At 36.6% G+C, this 19,408-nt stretch overlaps 1 protein-coding gene across 1 annotated transcript in view; it reads left to right on the forward strand.

The window, feature by feature from the left end:
* The window catches only part of LOC124163494, a 45,601-nt gene extending 39,389 nt beyond the window's left edge, over window positions 1-6,212 (forward strand). Inside the window, exons 11-14 of the mRNA XM_046540439.1 lie at window positions 2,355-2,498; window positions 3,528-3,701; window positions 4,686-4,802; window positions 4,908-6,212. Of these exons, the coding sequence (XP_046396395.1) occupies window positions 2,355-2,498; window positions 3,528-3,701; window positions 4,686-4,802; window positions 4,908-4,913 (441 nt within the window). The 3' untranslated portion in view covers window positions 4,914-6,212. The remainder of the gene's footprint in view (window positions 1-2,354; window positions 2,499-3,527; window positions 3,702-4,685; window positions 4,803-4,907) is intronic.
* The last annotated feature ends 13,196 nt before the right edge of the window (window positions 6,213-19,408 follow it).

Consider the following 19,408-nt stretch of genomic DNA (forward strand, 5'->3'; position numbering starts at 1 on the left):
TTCCCATCCGCCAATGCTGCTAGCATGACGGTGCACTGTTGTTTTTCTCATCCTCCAGTTGTCAACGTTATGGATTTTGATCCTTTCTCGTTGACTGTGCATTCAATTGGCATTTCTTTGTACCCAGTTACCTGGTCTGCATTCTGATTTGGCCTAGAAAGTACAAATTTTTTGTCTTTGGCCAATTACGTAATGCCGAAAGGTGAGCAATGTCTCTTAGTACATTTCGGGAAGGCGCTGAGAAATTGTCGTCCTTCTTCTAATGGAAAAGCCATTCCATCAATAAAACCCACAAACCCATCTCTCACTTGTCCTAAACTGATTATGGCTGATCTTCATCTCTCTGGCTATTTCCTTAAAAGAAACACCTTAAAAACACACGTTTCCATCGAGACTTTTCCGCCAAAGCCAAATTTTCATCTATCCCTGATGTAGTGCGCCAGCCTTTGTATCAGGATGGGGTAGCTGGCAGATTTTCCGCAAGGATCTTCTTCCCCTATTTGTCTGGATCAATGCTATATATATCAGTAATATAATATCTTTCCTCCATCTTCTTACACATGCCTCCGGCACGTCAAAATATTGTCCTGCTGCACGGTTCTCTACTTGCTCAGGGTCATTAATCACTTTCAGTTTTTCTGCGGCCGTTAAAGGGCACAACTTTTTGTCCTTATTCAGCATTAAAACAGCACTGACCGACAGCATATGCACTGATATTCTCAGCGAAAATTTGTAAATTGCAAAAGAAGTTGAAAAAGAAGGAGAAGCTGGAAATACCTGCACCTACTGCATGGCCAATCTCTGTCCTTCATTTGCACCCCAGACCCTCGCCTTTGCTTAGAAAGTAGTCTCTATGATATGAATCACCAGGAGGCTTTGTCTATCCTTGGTTGTAGACGTTTTGTAAACAATGTTGGGTCTTTTACCTTCCCCTTGTCGGCTTATGTGGCAAGTGTTGCAGTTCTCAAGGATTCTGGGGATTCCCGAGTCTGGCCTTTTCGGTCGACCCCTTCCTCCTGTGGTTTCCACCTAGGGGAATTCATTCGTATCCTTCAGAGTGAGGGCTCCCTGGCAATACCATTACCCAAGGGTCAGTGATCCTCTCTCATTCAAGCCCTTTCACTTTTCGTGTGGGTGTCATTAGGTTTTTCCTATCAGTATTGAAAAGCAGGAGCGTGTGGACAAAGGTGATCGTGCCCTTTGCTGGAAGTCATGCGGGAAATAAATACACATTCGCTTTTGAGTTGTCCTCGCCTTTCATTTATCATAACCTGGGGCACACGACCCCGCTCGCACATATTTTGGTCCTTCATTCCAGATTTATCTACAATGTAATTTCCAATTGAAGTAATCCTTATTATAGCATCTGAAGCAGTGGTGCCGACTCCATGGGGCCTAAGGGGGCCCGAGCCCCTCAAAAATTTGTTTTGGGTGTGAGGAAAAAATATATCAGGCTTGTCGATTTTCCCCAGAGTGTCCAGATTCGAGTTACCAGTGTTATAATGTTGATCATATGACTCCTCTAAAATGCTTATAAAACTTAAACTCATTTCTTATAAAATTTCCCAGGGCAAGAACCCCAGTTTGGGCCCTCCAATATTTTTTGTAAGCCAGTATCCCTGATCTGAAGATTCCTTTTGAAAAATCATGCTAAGGGCATAATGAAAATTACCTTCAAATCTAAAATGTTCTCTAATTTAGGTATGCAATTGCTATTTGCAGTTATAAATGCCACGGGACGCCCACTAGTGTACTCGCTAGAAGGTTAATAAAAAACCCCGTGCGATCTTTTTCATATTCTCCTCCGAGGCATCAACTCAACAGCACAATGCTTACGAGTATACTTAGGAATAAGACACGCAAACAGGAGCATTTTAAAAATACGTCTCTAAGGGAGAAACTCCCCTGCCTCCCGCTTGTTTTTGACCTTGGTTTTTAGATGACTGACTCATGCTGGGATGGAATTTCAAAATTGATGCTGGCATTAAAGCAAACCTGACCGAAAGACAACCAATACTATCTGGGAAGTATGGGTAAATTTTTGAAACTTGTTCGGGAAATTAGGGAAAATTTGCATTAGAGTGAAGGTGGCTTAGCTGTTCAGTGACCGATGAAGCCCATCATAAGGAAAATATTTATTTTTATTTTGCCTTGGCCTCGTGAATTTGTTAGTACAATTGGCATAAGAAAATGTGATTCCTCAACTTTCTTTTGCTCTTTCAATTTTTACTGCTCCATCAATGTCTCTCTTCTGAATAAAATTCGTGGGAAAATCATAATTTTTGCATGGAAAAGTCTGAGAATTTGAGCACCTGTATTAACATTGGTTGTGCTTTTGATGAATTGCAACTTAGGTGCAAACGCCTGGTGCCATACAGCGTGTTGTGCAGATGCTTCCCCCCCAGCAAGGAATCGCCCAGAGTCCGGAGCCAAAAGCCCAGGCCAACAAGATGATCCAAAGGGTGGTCAAAGTAAACGTCCCGGTGCCAAACCAGCAGGTAATTTTTTAAACATACAAAAAAAAGTATATCAACTGTATAGTGTATGTGATCCACTCTCAAGAGGGTTGCTTTGAAAGCTTCGTTCAAATAGAAAATAAGTGGGAATAAAGCATCCTAGTGGATTGTTGTCTATCATTGCTGATTTCTGATCATTTCTTTTCTGCTGGCATTAATTTGTTGGCCAAATTCCTATGAGAGAAATTCCAACAGGTAGCATTTTCTTTCTCTTATCACTACACCAGTCCAGAGGGGGTATTCTTGCAGTTTGTCTGCATTGAAGTCAAATTCAAGAAGTGAAAGATACGATATGTAGTCATTAATGATTTAAGAGTGACTAAGTGCTATTAGATCAAAGTTTTACAAACATTGTCCAGTGTTGGGATCAGAAGAGCAAATCATTATGTGAAGACAAATCACCCAGCTGGAGAGTTGAAGCTCCCGGCACTGCGTTCATGCAAGAATGCTGGTGAAGAAGCACTACCCAGTAGATTCGATCGACTCTTTCTAAATTTTCATTGCTTTTCTCTGCTGGTAGGCAGAAGATCAAAGTGGAGAGATTGTTATAGTCTCTAAGCCATTTTTGTTCATTCATCATGCTGGTTATGTCGGCAGTATTATGGTTAGTAAAATTACTCACTGAAAAGAAAGTCATCCAAACACCAGAAAATCTTAATTCCGGTATACCCCTTTTTCTGTCTGTTCTGCATTATCGATCTTCTACTTCGTAGTTTAAGTGAGTGGAATTTGGACTGTGAATGTCGAAAAAATCTGATTACATTAGGAAACTTTATTTTCAAGTTGGCAACATTTTGCTCATCCTACATCCATGCCTTGACCAAGTGAGTAATTCTTTACAAGTGATGACTTTATTTTCTTTGCTAGCATATCATAAATTTAAGCATTTGGACCCAACTACCCGAAGGAATGTTTATAAAGCCAAATTTGGGTTTATGTGACTGGTATAATTCCATTCTGTTGCATTGGCCAGTTAATCAGATTTACGTATTTTTATTTTCATTTTCTTAGCAACTTCAAGGGCGGAAGGTCGTTGTGCAGAACGTTGGTGGAGCGGGTGGTGCAGGAGACTGCATATCTGCCGATAGTCCCATGCCAACAGGATCAGTCGTCGTGGAAAACTTGGCGGTCACCACAACTGAAGCAGACCTGAGAAAAATGTGCATGGCTGTGGGACGAGTGAAGGTAAATGGCATAACCTTTAGAGTTGGGCTTATTTGTCTCTGATTTCTACCTCTTAACTTATGCTGTGTGTATAGTCAGGGTTCCCACGAAACCATGAATAAGCTGTGAATATCGTCTACCGTGAAAAAACCTGGAAAAAGCCGTGAATTCCGTCATAAAACCTCAAAAATCTCTAAATCTTGATTGTAGAAATACGATTGACGTGTCAAAAGAAAAATCATCGTGTCGATCATGCATGACTGACCTTGAAACATGTTTCAAGGTCAGTCATTTGCAGGCACTGTCCATGCATTTATCTGCGCACGTACATTTGTAGCGAAATTGTAATTATTAACAAATTGGACCCTGTGCATTGACGGTACAATGACCTTAAGCCTGTGATTGGAAGATCAGTAACCGAAGTGTTTATTAACCCCGGTGAAAAATGAGACATTACTTCACTTCCATGCCACCCTGCCCCCCCATTTTCCCACTCAAAACCCTTAGCCGGCGCTGAATTCTGCTAACGATAGGTCATGAGAGATAGCACTTCCATTACTGCATTTGCATTCATGGTATCTGTCGCGTTTGTTAAGTTCTTAGATAACGTGCGGTTGGTGATTGTTGCATGATCAATATTTCTGCCTGAAAATGCTTGTCAACAGACCGTGAATTTGACGACATTTAGACTGTGAAAATCTGGAAAAAACCGTGAATTTTATAATTTAGATAAAGTGGGAACCCTGATAGTTCTATCCTAGTTTATTTCCCTTCTTTGTTCTGTAGTGGTGCTTTCTCTATCAATTGCTTTGTACTTCAAATTACACTAAGGTTGTGGTAATTTCGAAAGTTACGTACCTACCACAGTTTTCCATGGTACTTCACTTTAAGTAAAATGTAAATTATATGCCCATCTCTGTTATTGCATACGGTTAGTTTTTCATGGTGAAGAAGCCTCATTTGTGTTGTGTATTGTATGTGATGTAAATCATCTTTCTGTGGCAGAGCATCCGAATGGTTCCTGGGATGCGGAGTGCGTGGGTGGAGTTTGCTCACCCAAATTCAGCCGCGACCTTCTGCCAGCGTTACCAGCGCAAAATTGTCGATCTTTCCATGATCACTGTAAGGTTGGCCAATTCCTGAGCAAAGCTGTTTGCTCAAGGTTTTCCATAATTGCTTTTGTGGGAATATGAAAATGATTCCTTTATCTCTTTTTTTTTTCGGTAGGGCTAATGTGGTGTGAATGTAATCATTTAAAGGAAAGGAGTCTCATCGCAGTGTGTGCCATTGGTTGAATTTCCTCTTGAAGAGTGTGTTACATGCTGCAGGCTGATGAGGAATTTTCAATCGCTAATTGATTAACTGCCTTAAATTAACTTTTTATTTATCTTGCACACACAGTGAAGACTCTGTCTACCTTTAAATTTGGGCATCCTGTACATGTTTTGTATATTCAGAGATGCTCTGTAAAAACCTATGGTTGGGTAATGAATGTACTCCACATCTGCTCATGGCTTACATGGATGTTGGAATGTCATCTCTGCTACCTCCCCCTTTGGACGAGATTCTGGAAGTCTCATTTGAAATTTAGTGTTGCTGCACCGTCAGAAGCAGCAGATAAATTGCATCAAATAATGCAATGCAGTCAGTCATTACATATTGTTGATGGGGCATACTCCTGCGGCTCATCTACTCCACTTCGCGCAAGAATGTGAGGGCTGCGTCCATAGGTATGGACCACCTACTGGAAGAGCACCTCTCAAGCCTTCTCGTCGGAAAGAATGTCAATCTCCTGATCATCGCCGTTTGTTCTCATCAGCTTCTACTGCAACTCAGTCATCCTTTGTATTTCGGCTGTGTGCCATGGGTGGAAATTTAAAAATTATCGCGGCACAATTGCCTGCCTCAAAGAATCCCATCTTGAATGTAAGGCTTCTTTTGTTAATGAGAGCTTATTGGCAGAGTTACATCTCTTATTACGTGTGTCCTAATTGAGTAATCGCTGCAGTTTCATGTTACAAATTTGTCTTGTAATTTATTCCTCACATTGTGGAGTATTGCCTACAGTCGTACACCTTTTATAGTAATAATGTACAATGTGGAACTCATGAAAATGAGTACTTGTTTTTGGGACTCTTGATGTAATTTTACTCTGCCATTTCTTATTAACCATTTAGTACAATTTATACATTTTAGTGACTAGGGTATCTGTTTCATCAGTCGTCTATTTTATTTCTGGCTTATTTTCAAAGACTTTCTTTGAGATGGGTTTTCTAGGTAGGCAATTCTTACTGTTGCCAGTTGACACTGCTATTGACAATTGAATTTTGGCTGGTGTTATCTGGTCGGGAATTAATGTGTATAGGATACTACTGAAATCAGTGAACTATTGATGGAGAAGAAGGAACTTAGTGATACAAATAGATACCTCTTCCATTTGAATGGCAAAAGGTTTCTATTTTACCCAGTAGTGATGTCAAAGGAATCATGGGTGGGAATAAATGTGAGATGGTGTATTCTCAGAAAACAAAATTGTTGGTTGATTCAACCCTATTTACCGTTGTTAGTTGTTCCCTCATTCCTTTATGGCCGTAAATAGTCAGGAAAATAAGAGGAGCCAATTCATCCTGTGTCGTTAACTAAAAAATTGGTTATCATCATTGCTTTCCATGCCAGTATTGTAGATAACTCAGACATGTTGTGATGAAAAGATGAAATAACTTCTTTATATTAATGCTGATCTGATTTTATACTCTGTCAACTTACCTATTTAAATGCTGCCAGAGAATAAGTTAAGGTCATTTCAGCTATTTTTATTGCTAATCCTTGCTTTAATTCATTGTTACAGTATGTTGTCAAGAAATTGTCTTAAATCTTCGAATTAGTTTTTTTATTCAATTGACTATGGCAAAATCATGTTTTTTTTAAGTTACTGGCTAAGAAAGTGACTATTCTTGATGCTTCTTCTCTTAATCCATGTGGAAGAAAAACTGTTTCCACATAGCAATAGATTACTTTTTAAAGGTGTTGTACATTGTTTTCAGATGGAGCCATTGTCTGCACTGACATGCATACAAACTGTATTGTTAAACATAGTTGCTTAGTTGGCTTTCTATTTTCTCCGAGCATGTTAATCATGACTATTGGAAGCCAGTTGGCAATGACTTAATGATTATCACTTCATTGAGAGGGTTGATGTAATGTTCCTGTGGTCTTACAGTGATGCTTGCATAAGCTGTTCCAGTCATTGAACTGTGTAAATGTCAGGGAAACGCAGCTACACATCTGGATGATTTTTTTCAATGTAACAATTCCCTCACCTTCTGATTAGGTTAGATGGTGATGGGTGTCAATGATGGGATCATTACTACCATCCCACGTCCTGCCAGAGAAATCTTGTTCTTGCTCAACTGATTTTGGCTTTGCATTATAATTTGGTGATTTCTTATTTTCTTTCATTTGCTTTCCTACCATTGTAAATTAATTTATTATTTAACCCTGGAAAAGGGTTATTTTTATGCTTGGGAATGTATTATTTCCTGATGTTCATCAAGAACATTATAATTTAATGGTTCTTTGTGAATTATGTTATCTTTCCACCTCTGTTTTAGAGCTGGTTCACATTATTCTTATATATGTTCAGTTCGTTGATAATTGCTCATGGTACCTGTGTGCAAGTTGATTTTATCACATTGATTTTTTCATAAGATTTTGAAGCTTCTAGTCCCCATTTTTAGCTGGCTGCTTGTTTTTTTTATTTCATGATACACCCAAATTTGTATATACTTCTTGTGGTCAAAATAACTTGTAGTTTAGTTTGTGATCTCTGCTCATTTTTTTATTTATAGTTTAGACTTTCACAGAGTAATTTGCATTTTTAATGCACTTATTTTATTATGTTATTCTCTTTCCCTCCTGTGAATTCCGCACACTCATGCTCAGTTTTTGGCCCAATAGAAATGACAGACTTAACATTCCAGTCAGTTTATGAATTGTATTTTGCACCCAGTTCCTTAAAATGCATGGATATCAATTTTAACAATCGTAATGATTATAGTACTGTATTTTTCTATAAAATATGTTTAATTATTCAAGAGTAATTTCTATTGATGAGTCCTTTGAAAGTTGATAGCTTTGTATTTAAATGGTGACAATTAATAAGGTTACCTTTCTTCGCCTCGCCAAGGGTGAATCTTAATGTTTTGTAAATACCTTTTGTTTATCAATTGTCTTAGATTTATTGTTAAAAAGTGATGCAACCTAGTGGAAAATTATTTTCTCATTCCAAAATGAATTATTCAGCTCTTTGAAAAGATTTGGGCGAAATTACTATCAATGTATCTGTTAATTGTTATTCATTAGCTTGAACCAGTGGATAATAGTTGAACTATTTTTATACGTTTTTGGTAGATCACCTGTTCTTTGCTGGTATATAGAGGTGATGTTTGATCAGTATATTTTTATACTCCAGTAAATATGATGGAATTAGTGGAATTTACATTCTGAGTAATGGAGGTGGAACTTACTCATTGGAAAATTACAGGTATAAGAATAACCTTGGGTGGCATTGGCTCAATGTTATCTTTTTTATGCAAAGCACGTGGGAATACATAAGAAAAGGTAAATGTAAAAATTAGGGTTTTACTGGGTTAAATACCTTCTCAATTCTCTCATTCCATCTCTGGGTCAAGTATTTGTTAGTGCATCATCAGGACTACTGCGATTGTTTGAAATAGAATTTCAAATCAAGAATTGAGGACTAATAGCCAATTGAGGATAAGATCATTGAGTCTTCTGAAACGAAAACCAAGGCAGCGCTTAAAAGTAGAAAGTTACAAAAGTGATATTGTGAAACCCTGGTTGATACATTAAGGAGAATATAGGCACTATTATAAACATTGGAGGCGAATTGATATTGCTATTCCAAATGTTGTATTTAACGTCGGTAGCAATTTGATGTCCGTTTCCTTTTTCATAAATGTGGATAAAAGGCTCTTACTTTTCCGTATTACCAGGTGTTCTGTTGATATTAACCGAGGCTTTAATTCAGTTTAAGGAGGATAAGGACTTATGGGAAACATTTTAAGGTGGGTTTTTAGCAGGGAGATCCGCTAGTATCAAGCAGGGTGTCCAGTGACTGAGAAAACTAGGAGAATTGGGAATTATGCGTGAATTTTTAGTCTGGAATTTTGCATGAATTATTAATGAATATTTGTTTTAACCTGGAATATAAAATTCATTTCACATAATTTTTTAATAGATCAACACCCATTTTCGGGCTAATTGTATGTATATGTATGTTTTACAATGTATTGATACATTTTAAATTGCACTGTATGAAAACATACTTTTATCTATATAACTTATTAACCGATTACGAATGCCTTAAGGTGCTGAGTTAGAAATTCATAAATTAAGTTTAATATTTCGATTACTAAGGGTAATTGTCTAAATTATGGACTTAAAATAATTTCATTAATGTAATATCATTTAAAAGTGGTGAAGTAATTTTGGGTGTTTCAAAATTTGTGTCTATAGTAGTAATCACGTGAGATTAACCTGGAATTTTTCAAAATTTCCCTAGAAAACCTGGAATTAAGCATGAAATTTTCTGCTTTGATTGGCTGGACAACTGAAAGGGGAAGGATGGCAATGGAGGAGGGAGGATAAAGTATTTTCTGCGAACAGAGGTAATGCAGGAATCAATGATCATTAGATAGGCAATGTTGGAGAAGTTAGTGTTATCTAGTGTTGGTTTCCTTTAACCTTGATGGGAAGGTTTTCGGCTATAAGGGAAGTTGTCGAGATCTTAACAAGAAAAACATCCACATTGGAGATAATCGACTGCTGAGTTCCACCTAGCATTGATCATAACCCTTCAATTTTATTCGTGAATAGAGGATTCTTGAGGTGGCTTATAGATGTGTTGTCACTGGCCTCGCATTACAATAGGTTTGTAAAGTCACCAGTTGCATCACTGACCTGCAGAGTGATCTGAATCTCATGGAGAAATATACCATGCTTAGGGCTGTAAACCAATTTCTTATGTAACTGATGTTGTGATCTATCAAATTTATAGCTTTTCTATAATATTCCTCAGGGTTATAAATATTGAGAATAAATGTTACTGTCTGGGGGAGAAATGAAATCTTAAACCTATGTGTTAGGTGAAATATATCTTATTTTATTGTTCTGTTGGACCTAGAAATATGGTGAAGTTCTAAGATGATGTTCTTCTAAGATGTTCCCAGTGTCCCTCTTAAAGATGTCTATTCTTAATAGCTCAAGCTGTTTAAGGCTCCCTTAGCATACGTTAAGTATTATTTCAGTAACACAAAAGAAAAGAGTGAAATGACTTTGTTCGAATTTAATCAGTATATCAAAAGGTAGGAAGAATGTCGAAGGAAAGGGTATAGTGTTCCCATAAGTTTGTGTAGCATGAGATAAGTGTGGGCTGGGTCATTGTATGGAGACCAATTCTCATAGTCCAACGGTGTGCTTTAATGAAGGAATCCTAAGTAGTTTACTAGTTTGATTGGAATTAGAGCGGGTTTGTTTCCGAAGTCAGGTATTTAATCAAGCATTTTAACAATAGGGTATTTTCCTTCATCAAAGAAAACGAAAGGCATTGATTTCAATTTGTTACCCACCTTTAGGGTTTTCATAATATACAAATTATTTGGTTTTAGAAACCCCAGTTTAAACGAATGGCAATGGTCAATTTTAAACTCATTTGAAAAAGGCCAGATTGGCACCTATGCGATTCCACTCCACGTGACGTCACGGGGACCTAGTTTCTACACGAGAGGATAGGAGTTTTACATCGTCTGAGATTACCAATGCATGCATCAGTCACAGAGCTCAGGGAAACATCTCTTAATAATCACTTATTAAAATTGTCTAAGGTCGGAAAGTTTCCTTCGTTTGATAAGGTAGTAATAATTCATATGAAAGCCAAGCGCTACCTGCTAGCAGGGTACTCTGCGATACCGCCAAGCTCTGCAGCAAGCAGCCTGCATCTAACGTCGCCCATAGCATCGTACCCAGGTGGCCTTACACAGCGGCAGCTGAAATCAGAATGATGTCACAGGGGATCCCAGCATTTATATTTAGCCGTCGCGTTTTCATGCGCTTGAAAATTGTCACTTTTCATTAAATCGCGAAAAATAGATATCGTCATTTAAAAATCTAAAAGCGTGAAATATGTACTCCAGGAGTAATAATATTTCGATTTAGGCAATGAAAATAAAATAGGTAACCACCCTATTGCATTTTTGGCAAATAAGATATGAGAACTGAAAAGATAGTGCTCTTTTATGTACAAAGGAAGTTAGCCTTTAGCTGTTATGTCTCATTTAATTGCATTCATGGATAATGTGTGTGATGGAGACGAAAGATAACTAGTGGTTTCACCGTGAGTGTGTCCTATTTTGTGACTTTTTTCCTAGGGGATAAATAATTGGGCATGAGATTAATTTACCTGTAAAGGTCTAGTGAAGAGGAAATACCTCGGTGAAAATGTAAATGTGGCACTTATAATGACATTGATATAGTCCAGAGTAAAAAATGTATTCAGACTTGGGCATTTCTGTTAAGTTTGATGCCAATTTGGCACTCATAAGTGTGTCATTTCAATATTTTTTCTAGGTATTTCTTGTCAGGCTACTTAAATCACGTTCTTCCTCTGCAATTATTTGAAAAAAAGGGGTACTTTGTAATTAAGCTCATTCAACTTTACCTTATAATATTTAAAAAAAAGAGGACTGCTTATTAGTGCTTTAATCGTTTCTTGTTATCACTCACATTGACCAATGGGCATAATACCAGTCCTTTCATATTTGTCTAGGAAATTCATGTCAAGGAATTTTATCCTTCATGATCTTAAGTCCTTTTTTTTATTCCTTCAGTGTCCTGCTTCCACTCCTAGACTGAATGACATATGGTAGTAAAATGATATTCTTATAATTTTTTCACTTCTTAACATTATTCGTCAGTTCCACTTGTGCTAGACCTTATTCTCTGTTCAATAGAATTCGATTTATTGCAGATAAAACTCAAACTTGAATTTGGGAACTGCACTTTAGAATTTGTGGTCATATTTTCCGATTCGTTGAACGATCCTTCTCACGCATTGTTTATGGCATAATCATGCTATCACAATGCTTATGCTTGCTTCTAAACTTTAACTATCCATTTGAATGGAAAAGATAGTATAAATGGTTAAAAGTAAGGGAATGATATTCCATTCATGATATCTTGGCATAATTTTTCTTTGGTTTCTGTGTTATGCTTTTTCAAAACATTGTAGTTGAGGTTGATTAGGGTAGGTTAGGGTAGGAAATGGTGAATGGAGGAGGTAAGGGAAGGGAGCATTGGGGGATAGGGTTATAATCGACAGAAAACCAAAAGGACAGTGACCTAATGTATCAAGCAGAGAGTGTATTTTTAATAAGAATCCTATGTTTTAATCCTCTACATAACAAGTATTGAGAGGCTGAATAATGTTAGAGGGACACATATTTTTGTGCACATATGGCTGTTTAACTGCCAATATTATATGTGGTTTAATCATTCGAAATGAGGTGGTGTTTTTCTGTCTTTGGAAATGAGCTGGTTTGATTTTTACGTGGTCATGTTGTTTACGTCATTAGGATTAACTTATAAACTTTTAATCTCAATCACTGGAATGGCTTATGCAAGTGAGTGCCATTGTTTGTGGCAAAACAAGGTTATAAATAATCATAGATTAATAGAAGCATTTTAATGCTTGAGTCACGCCATGTTACATGCCCCCTTGGCTTGGAAGTGAGTGAATATGTCTGTTACCCATCCAATCTGCTATTCTCCTGCTATTTGTTTCTATCTCATGCCATTTTATTTCAAATTTTAATCTGGCTGTATCATGATGTTGTGAGCACTGAGCAATGTGTAGTTTGTTGCGGTGACTATTAAATGTTCAATTTGTCTGGTAAGAAGCATGTTTCAGTATTATAAGTGCTAGAAAGGTGATGTATATCCTCAAGTTGAACAGTCTATAAGGTTATCTTATCAGTGATAGCTTTGATCCTTCTGCTAACCTAAGTGTTGGTTTCTTGAATATAATTTCAAGTTAACAATAATATTTTTAAGCATTGGGTATTTAGTGAGGCTCTGCTAGAAGATAAGAATTCATTTTATAGGTGCTAATTTTATTGTGCGCGTTGAAAAGTGTTTTTGCTGTTGCACTTATTTTTATTCATATTTTTTGGCTGTTCAACCGGTTATTTTATTAGTTGTGAGTTATTTTTATATCAGTTTTGACAGCCTTACATTATCACTGTGTTTTAGTGGTATTGATAAGTCTGATGTAAAAGAAATGCATTTTATGATGCATTTTCATTAATACATGACTGAAAAGAAGTGAAATCGTGCTCACTGCTTAGTAACTAATTTTATAATTGTTATAATCAAATAGGAGGTACCTCAGGTCAAATCCACTGTTTTCTTGGATCTAGCTCAATGCCATAATGTGTGACTATTTTTAGCATGTTGAAAAATGATATGAGGCTTGTAATATGCATAATAATGTCCTCTATATAATTCCTTCTAAGATGAACTTTGCTATTGTTCTGTGTCATTTAAAGTTAATTTTCTCCTTGCTCTCTGTATGGTATTTAATCTACAGCCTTGTGTTCTCTGTTTTTCGTCAGTAGGAACTGCTGTGTTAATTAAAGTGAAAAAGTGTTTACTAATTTTATTTGTAGGCATTATCGTAATGCATTAGTATAATGCAAGTATGCGGTAAAGTATTTTTCCCATGCATATGAAACAATTTTGTTGACCAATTTACACCATCTGAGGCTTTTCATTTGAAAATATTATATTTATTTTTTAAATACCAGCTGTGATACTTAAGATTATTTGACGCATTTACGTCTGGCTAAAAAAGGCTAGTGATTTTACAATTTTCCTGTTGTTATATTAGTGATTAGGTCCTTTAGAGAGCACTTCACTTATTGTTAGTTGCCAGGTAGTTCAAATCGTACTTGTTGAGGGATGATGCTGCTGGGCATTGTTTTGAGTTTTACACTCCAAGCTGTTGTTGCAGTTAGTGGCGAAATGTGTGCGTTCACTTAGGTCTCTTTATCTCACCCCTGAAAATATCTACTCTTTACCCAGTAGGGCACATGAAAATCTTGCAGGTCTGCGAGCTTTAAACTTTTATATCGGTTTATACGGTTATCAGAGTTGCACCCTTTAGCAGTGGCACCCTTAGAAAAAGGATGTTCCGTTTTGCTGCGGCAATGAGTGTGCCAGTGCTAATTTTGGAAATAATGTCTTCAAAACAAATAAATTCTGAGGTCTATTGCTTTTAGAAGTCATGCATTATACAAAGACTTGAAAATTGATATATTTTTTATATATTCTTGGTAACATGTGGAAAAAATAACTTAAACATTCGGGGAAAAATTTCCAGCAGCTAACCAGATAATAGTCTTAATATGTGAGTTCACCATCTTCACCAATTTCTTATGCTAGAAACTCAGGTCGATTCATCATTAACTCCAATCTTTCATGTTTCCTATGGCACCATTCATAAAGCAGTCATAAAATATTCTTTGCAGAAAGCGAATGATCTAGTGAAATTCTTTTGTGGGAGCACAAAAAAAGACAAGATAATAAATTGTGAAATGAGTAATATTTAATTAACTCATACCCTCCCATGTTTGGATTACAAATATATCTGGTGTCACTTTCTCTGAACCATTTCCACTTCCATTCGCCATCTTCAGTGCTCAAAATAATCACCCATTTCATCACTAATGATGCAGGCACTCATTTTGTTTGCTCTAATAATCATGGTTAGTTAAAAGAGTATTACGATTTGTTTTCTAGTCCGTTTAGTCTATGATGTAGCAGTTCATTCAAGCAAGGTCAGTGCTTGTTGAAACCTTTCTCAGTCATCAATCTCTATGTTTTAGTTGAAATTTTTTTGTATAATAACATTCAGAATTTTGCAGGTGAAAGCTGTTATCTTTAAATTATAGATACTACACAATAACCTAAATCCATTATATGCATTTTTAGCATTTTTATAAGGGCCACATGCTGTTCTAGTAGGAATTCATCTGATGTCAATGTTTATGACAACCACAAGCTATTGTTGCTTTAAATTCAGTGCCACTGAAATGGGAGGTGAGCTGCCTCGTGGGTACTGTGTAATGTTTATGAATACCATAGTTCAAGTTGATTGCAGGGCACGATAGATTAGTTTCTCAGGCATTTGATGAGGAAAAAAGGTTCTAGCTATGTGTTGTGTATTGGTGAATTTTCCCTACAAGGACAGAAGAAGGAATGAAGGATAGGAATTTATTTGATTAATCCTTCTTTTTGTTCCTCAGTTTACAAAAGTTTATCCCTATCTCCTGAGTCCCATCCTCTGGCTAGAGCAATAAACAAAGTGAGATGGATTTGCAAGGTCAATGAGTGGTGTAGAAGTAAGGAGACTCCAGGCTGACGTTAGATTTTTGTCTGGGATAATTTTGGGGTTTTGAATCGAGGAATCTTTTGAAAACCTGTATGAAGATTATTTTGGTGTCCTTAGGCTTTGCTTTGATTTGAAACTGTAGATCTGTGATTATTAGTGCAGCACTTTACTTATTTGGTCAGCACACAGCATATGTGATAGATGCCTGATTATTGTGACACATCTTTTTGACTGTTTCATTCCATATCTAGTTGACCTTGTTAATCGGCCATCTTTACACGTCTGTTTTGTGACCTACCTATTGATTGTTCTATTCCTTGTATTTGATGCCATTCACAAGCATTTTATTCCTACCTAGAGTTATCTCGTCCATTTAACAATTATCATAACCCTACAGCAACAGTTTTAAATGTACATATCTAGGTATTTTCTCATGTTTCAGCTTGAAAACTTATACATGTATCAATTGCGAAGTTTATAGATTTTCTCTGTTGGCTTTGGCATTCATCATGAACTCGTAACTTATGAGAAATCAAATTTTTGTTGTGGCTTCAGTTTTGTCCTCAAAGTTTGATGACCTGGCTCAAAATTCCAATGTGAACGGAAATTTTTTGAGGAATTGATTTCTTATCTCCATATCTACTTCTGTATTGTTTGTTGGTCATTTCGAGAATAGAACTCAGTCCGTGAAACAGGATGTAAAGTTCAAGTCCATATGGTATCTTTCATGAGGAGAGCTTTATCATTTCATTGTCTGCTTTTTCTTCATCCATATGCTTGTACAACTTAGAAAATTTAAACTTATTAAAAATACCAGAACTTCATTTGTAGGCAGACCTCAAATATGTATTTATGGTTTGCAGTGTATTATTTAACGGATGAGCAAGCTTTTCTATTATCATCTCTTTATTTGAGTAAGGTTTAATTGATATTTGTCTTTATTCCTTGTCCTCCATTCAGTTCATCAGAGTGTCGCAAGGTTCAAAAATCTTCAAGCTAAGCATACCATCACTCGCAATCATGTTAGTTATCATTCTGGATTCTCCTCTCACGGCTGACTGTTCCACCTGATCTTACGCATCCCTCCAAATCCAAGGGGTTCATTCACTCAGGTCCGAAATTGCTATTCATCAAAAGAATTTGGTCGATGAAAGGGAAAAATAATACATACATTTAAAAAGTCTTCCTCATTCAGCCATTCTCTCCTAAGTTTAAAATTAAGGCTTAGGTGCTCAACGTGCCGATGGATCAGCTTGAATCTTAAAATGCACAAGCTTATTTGATAATATCTCTTGTGTAATAAAGCAAATTCAGAAAAAGAAATATTCGATTTTTATGTTTTAATCTTCCTTGTATAGAATGTCATACATGGAAACACAAAGCAAAAGTTTATGCAGTAGATCTTAATGGTGCTTCTCCTTTTCATTATACTGCTTGTGGAGACCATTTAGAAGAAATGAAATTATTGCTTGATAAAGGAGCAATTGTGAATAGAATGGACAATCGTAGTTTTACTTCTTTACATATGTGATTTTAGTACAGTGTTTAATCCCTTGAAAAAATCTTTGTTCATTATATTTTGTGTGAATTTCATTTTTACTGAAGTGAGGGTGAAATTACCATTGAGGGACGGAATGGCTCACAAAAGTGTTAGCAACAATGAGCCATGCAGTGCTTACGTGCGAGGCTAACCAGTAACTGAGATGCAGTGATTCCATCACCTTACACACGAAAGGGAAACATATAAACAAAGCTACAATAGGAGGGAATAGTTCTGTTAGTTTGAATAATTGTTGGAAATGATGACTTACCGGCATATCTATATTGCGGGATGGTATTCATTCTCTTAAGGAGTGTTTTTCGTAATTTTTATTATAAAATCAAATTAGGAGTTTCATTACCAATATTCTATTGTTCTTTATCTTATGGAATGAATATATCTTGTTGTTTTTTTCATGTTTTTCTGTTGCATTGCTATTAAAATACCCATTTTGTAGATATTTTTATTCTCGACTAATTGAGTTATTCAACTTTCAATGTTAAAGACTTTCAATTTTTCATCAAGATAGGGTAGTTTCCTTCATCAAAGAAACCGAAAGGCGTTGATTGCGATTCGTTACCCACCATCAGTGTATTCATAATATGCAAATCATTTGGTTTTAAAAATACCAGTTTAGACGAATGGCAAGGGTCAATTTTATCCTCATTTGAAAAAGGCCAGATTGGCACCCATGCGATGCCACTCCACGTGAGTCACAGGGACCTAGTTTCTATACGAGTATATAGGAGTTTTACATCGTCTGAGGCTACCAATGCATGCATGAGGCACAGAGCTCAGGGAAACATGTCTTAATAATCACCTATTAAAATTGCCTATGGTCGGAAAGTTTTCCTCGTTTGATAAGGTATTAATAATCCTTATTTAAGCCAAGTGCTTCCTGCTAGTAGGGTACTCTGGTACCTGCTAGCATCCTGCGTCGTATCAGCACTCAAAGCCTCGCCCCAAGGTCACCTCACATGGCGATAGCGGGAATCAGAATGATGTCACTCGGGGTTTTCCCAGCATTCATACTTAGCCTTCGCGTTTTTGCGCGCTTGAAAATTTTCACTTTTCATTTAATTGTGAAAAATAGATATCGTACTTAAAAATTCCAAAAGTGTGAAATGCATTCTCCAGGAATAATAATCTTTTGATTTAGGCAATAAAAAAACAATGGGAAACCACCCTATTGAAAATTAAAATTTAGTGAGTGAGCCCCTTATAAATCTTTCTTCTGTAAAAAATTCTCAATCTTTGTGATCCTCTCAACTATTTACTTTATCCCTATAGCTATTGGCCCAACAGTTGACTCTTTCTTCAGCATTACCCGGAACAAAGTGCCAGCAAATATAAACCTTTTTTTTGTTTGTTCTTTTATTTCATGGCATTTTTGGGAGTGATGGAGCACCATAAATTATCTGTCGTCATTCTGTAGGCAATTTGATACATCAGGTTGGATAGTGATGTGAAGTACTCAATCCCAAATACATATGTTCAAAATTTAAGTGTGTATGATAAATTATGAAGTGCACAATCTTTGATTATTCAACTGCATCACTTCCATTTCAGGCTGATTACTCTCCCTGTAGGGGAATAATAATCTTGTTTTAGAGAGAATGTGGAGATCGATTGTTAGGAACTTTAATTTTAACATGTGATTTATCTCTATAAATGAATATGTTTTCAATTCTCATAGTTGGTATTGAAGTGAATTCAATGTGATTTTGTTGTTAATGACCTCAGGGACATTCGCTGGTGTATTCTAGTATTGGTTGACTTTCGCGGACGCTAGATTTTTTTAACTGGATTGGCTTGGAATATGCACCTGTTAGCAGAATCAAGTGAAAGCCAGATAGGCACGAAGTTATAAATAAGTATGATTTATTTGAGGCAAGACCTGTGTTTCGTTGTATAAAATTGAATGTTGAAATAGGATTTCATTGTCTGCAATGCTAGGATGTTCCACGAAATAACTTAAAGCATTTGAGTAAAAGGTGATATATTAGTATGTTTTAGTATTGTAAGGTGAGAGGGCTGGTTGAGATTCAGCTGCAGCAACTAGTTGCCATTTGTTAAGAGTTCAAGTTATTTACTTCAACTCATGGACAATTTAGGACCAAATCTTGCCCATACCATGGGGACTACCAACACTCCTAGATTGCCTTTTCAATCTTAAGTACAACCTTGGCATCTGATGTTGAAGTCTGAGGCTTCCCTTCGTTAGTGCTCATGTGTGGGTGTTGTTACAGGAATTTTATGAAACTAGGCTCAAGCATTGACCTTCCATTTTCTGCAAAGACTGGCCTCATTAGATTTTAGAGAGTTATTTTGTTAGTACTTAAAGATTGTTTCACTATTGCATGTTCTAATTTTAGAATATGAAAACATTTTGTGGGGTAAGGAATGAAATATTTGCCCTTTTGGGTGTGTAAGTGTTCTATTTCATTGATAGCAAGTTGAGTCTGTTAAAGAAAGCACCAATGCCCATCATTTCAAGAGAAGCCATATTCATATGTATTTATTAATAATAATAATGTCGTCTTTATTTCACAAGCGAATTTAGGACAACATTGTCCTCTCTTACAATTAACTTGCTTGACAATCACAAACATCCATGCCCTGGATGGTGGTCAAACCACCCAGGCAGGATTCGAACCCGCGACCTCTAGGTTAGCAGTCGGGGACTTTACCCCGGTGCCACCAAGGCCGGCAAAAAAAGAT

This window comes from Ischnura elegans, chromosome 8 (assembly GCF_921293095.1).
Source record: "Ischnura elegans chromosome 8, ioIscEleg1.1, whole genome shotgun sequence".
Classification (NCBI taxonomy): domain Eukaryota; kingdom Metazoa; phylum Arthropoda; class Insecta; order Odonata; family Coenagrionidae; genus Ischnura; species Ischnura elegans.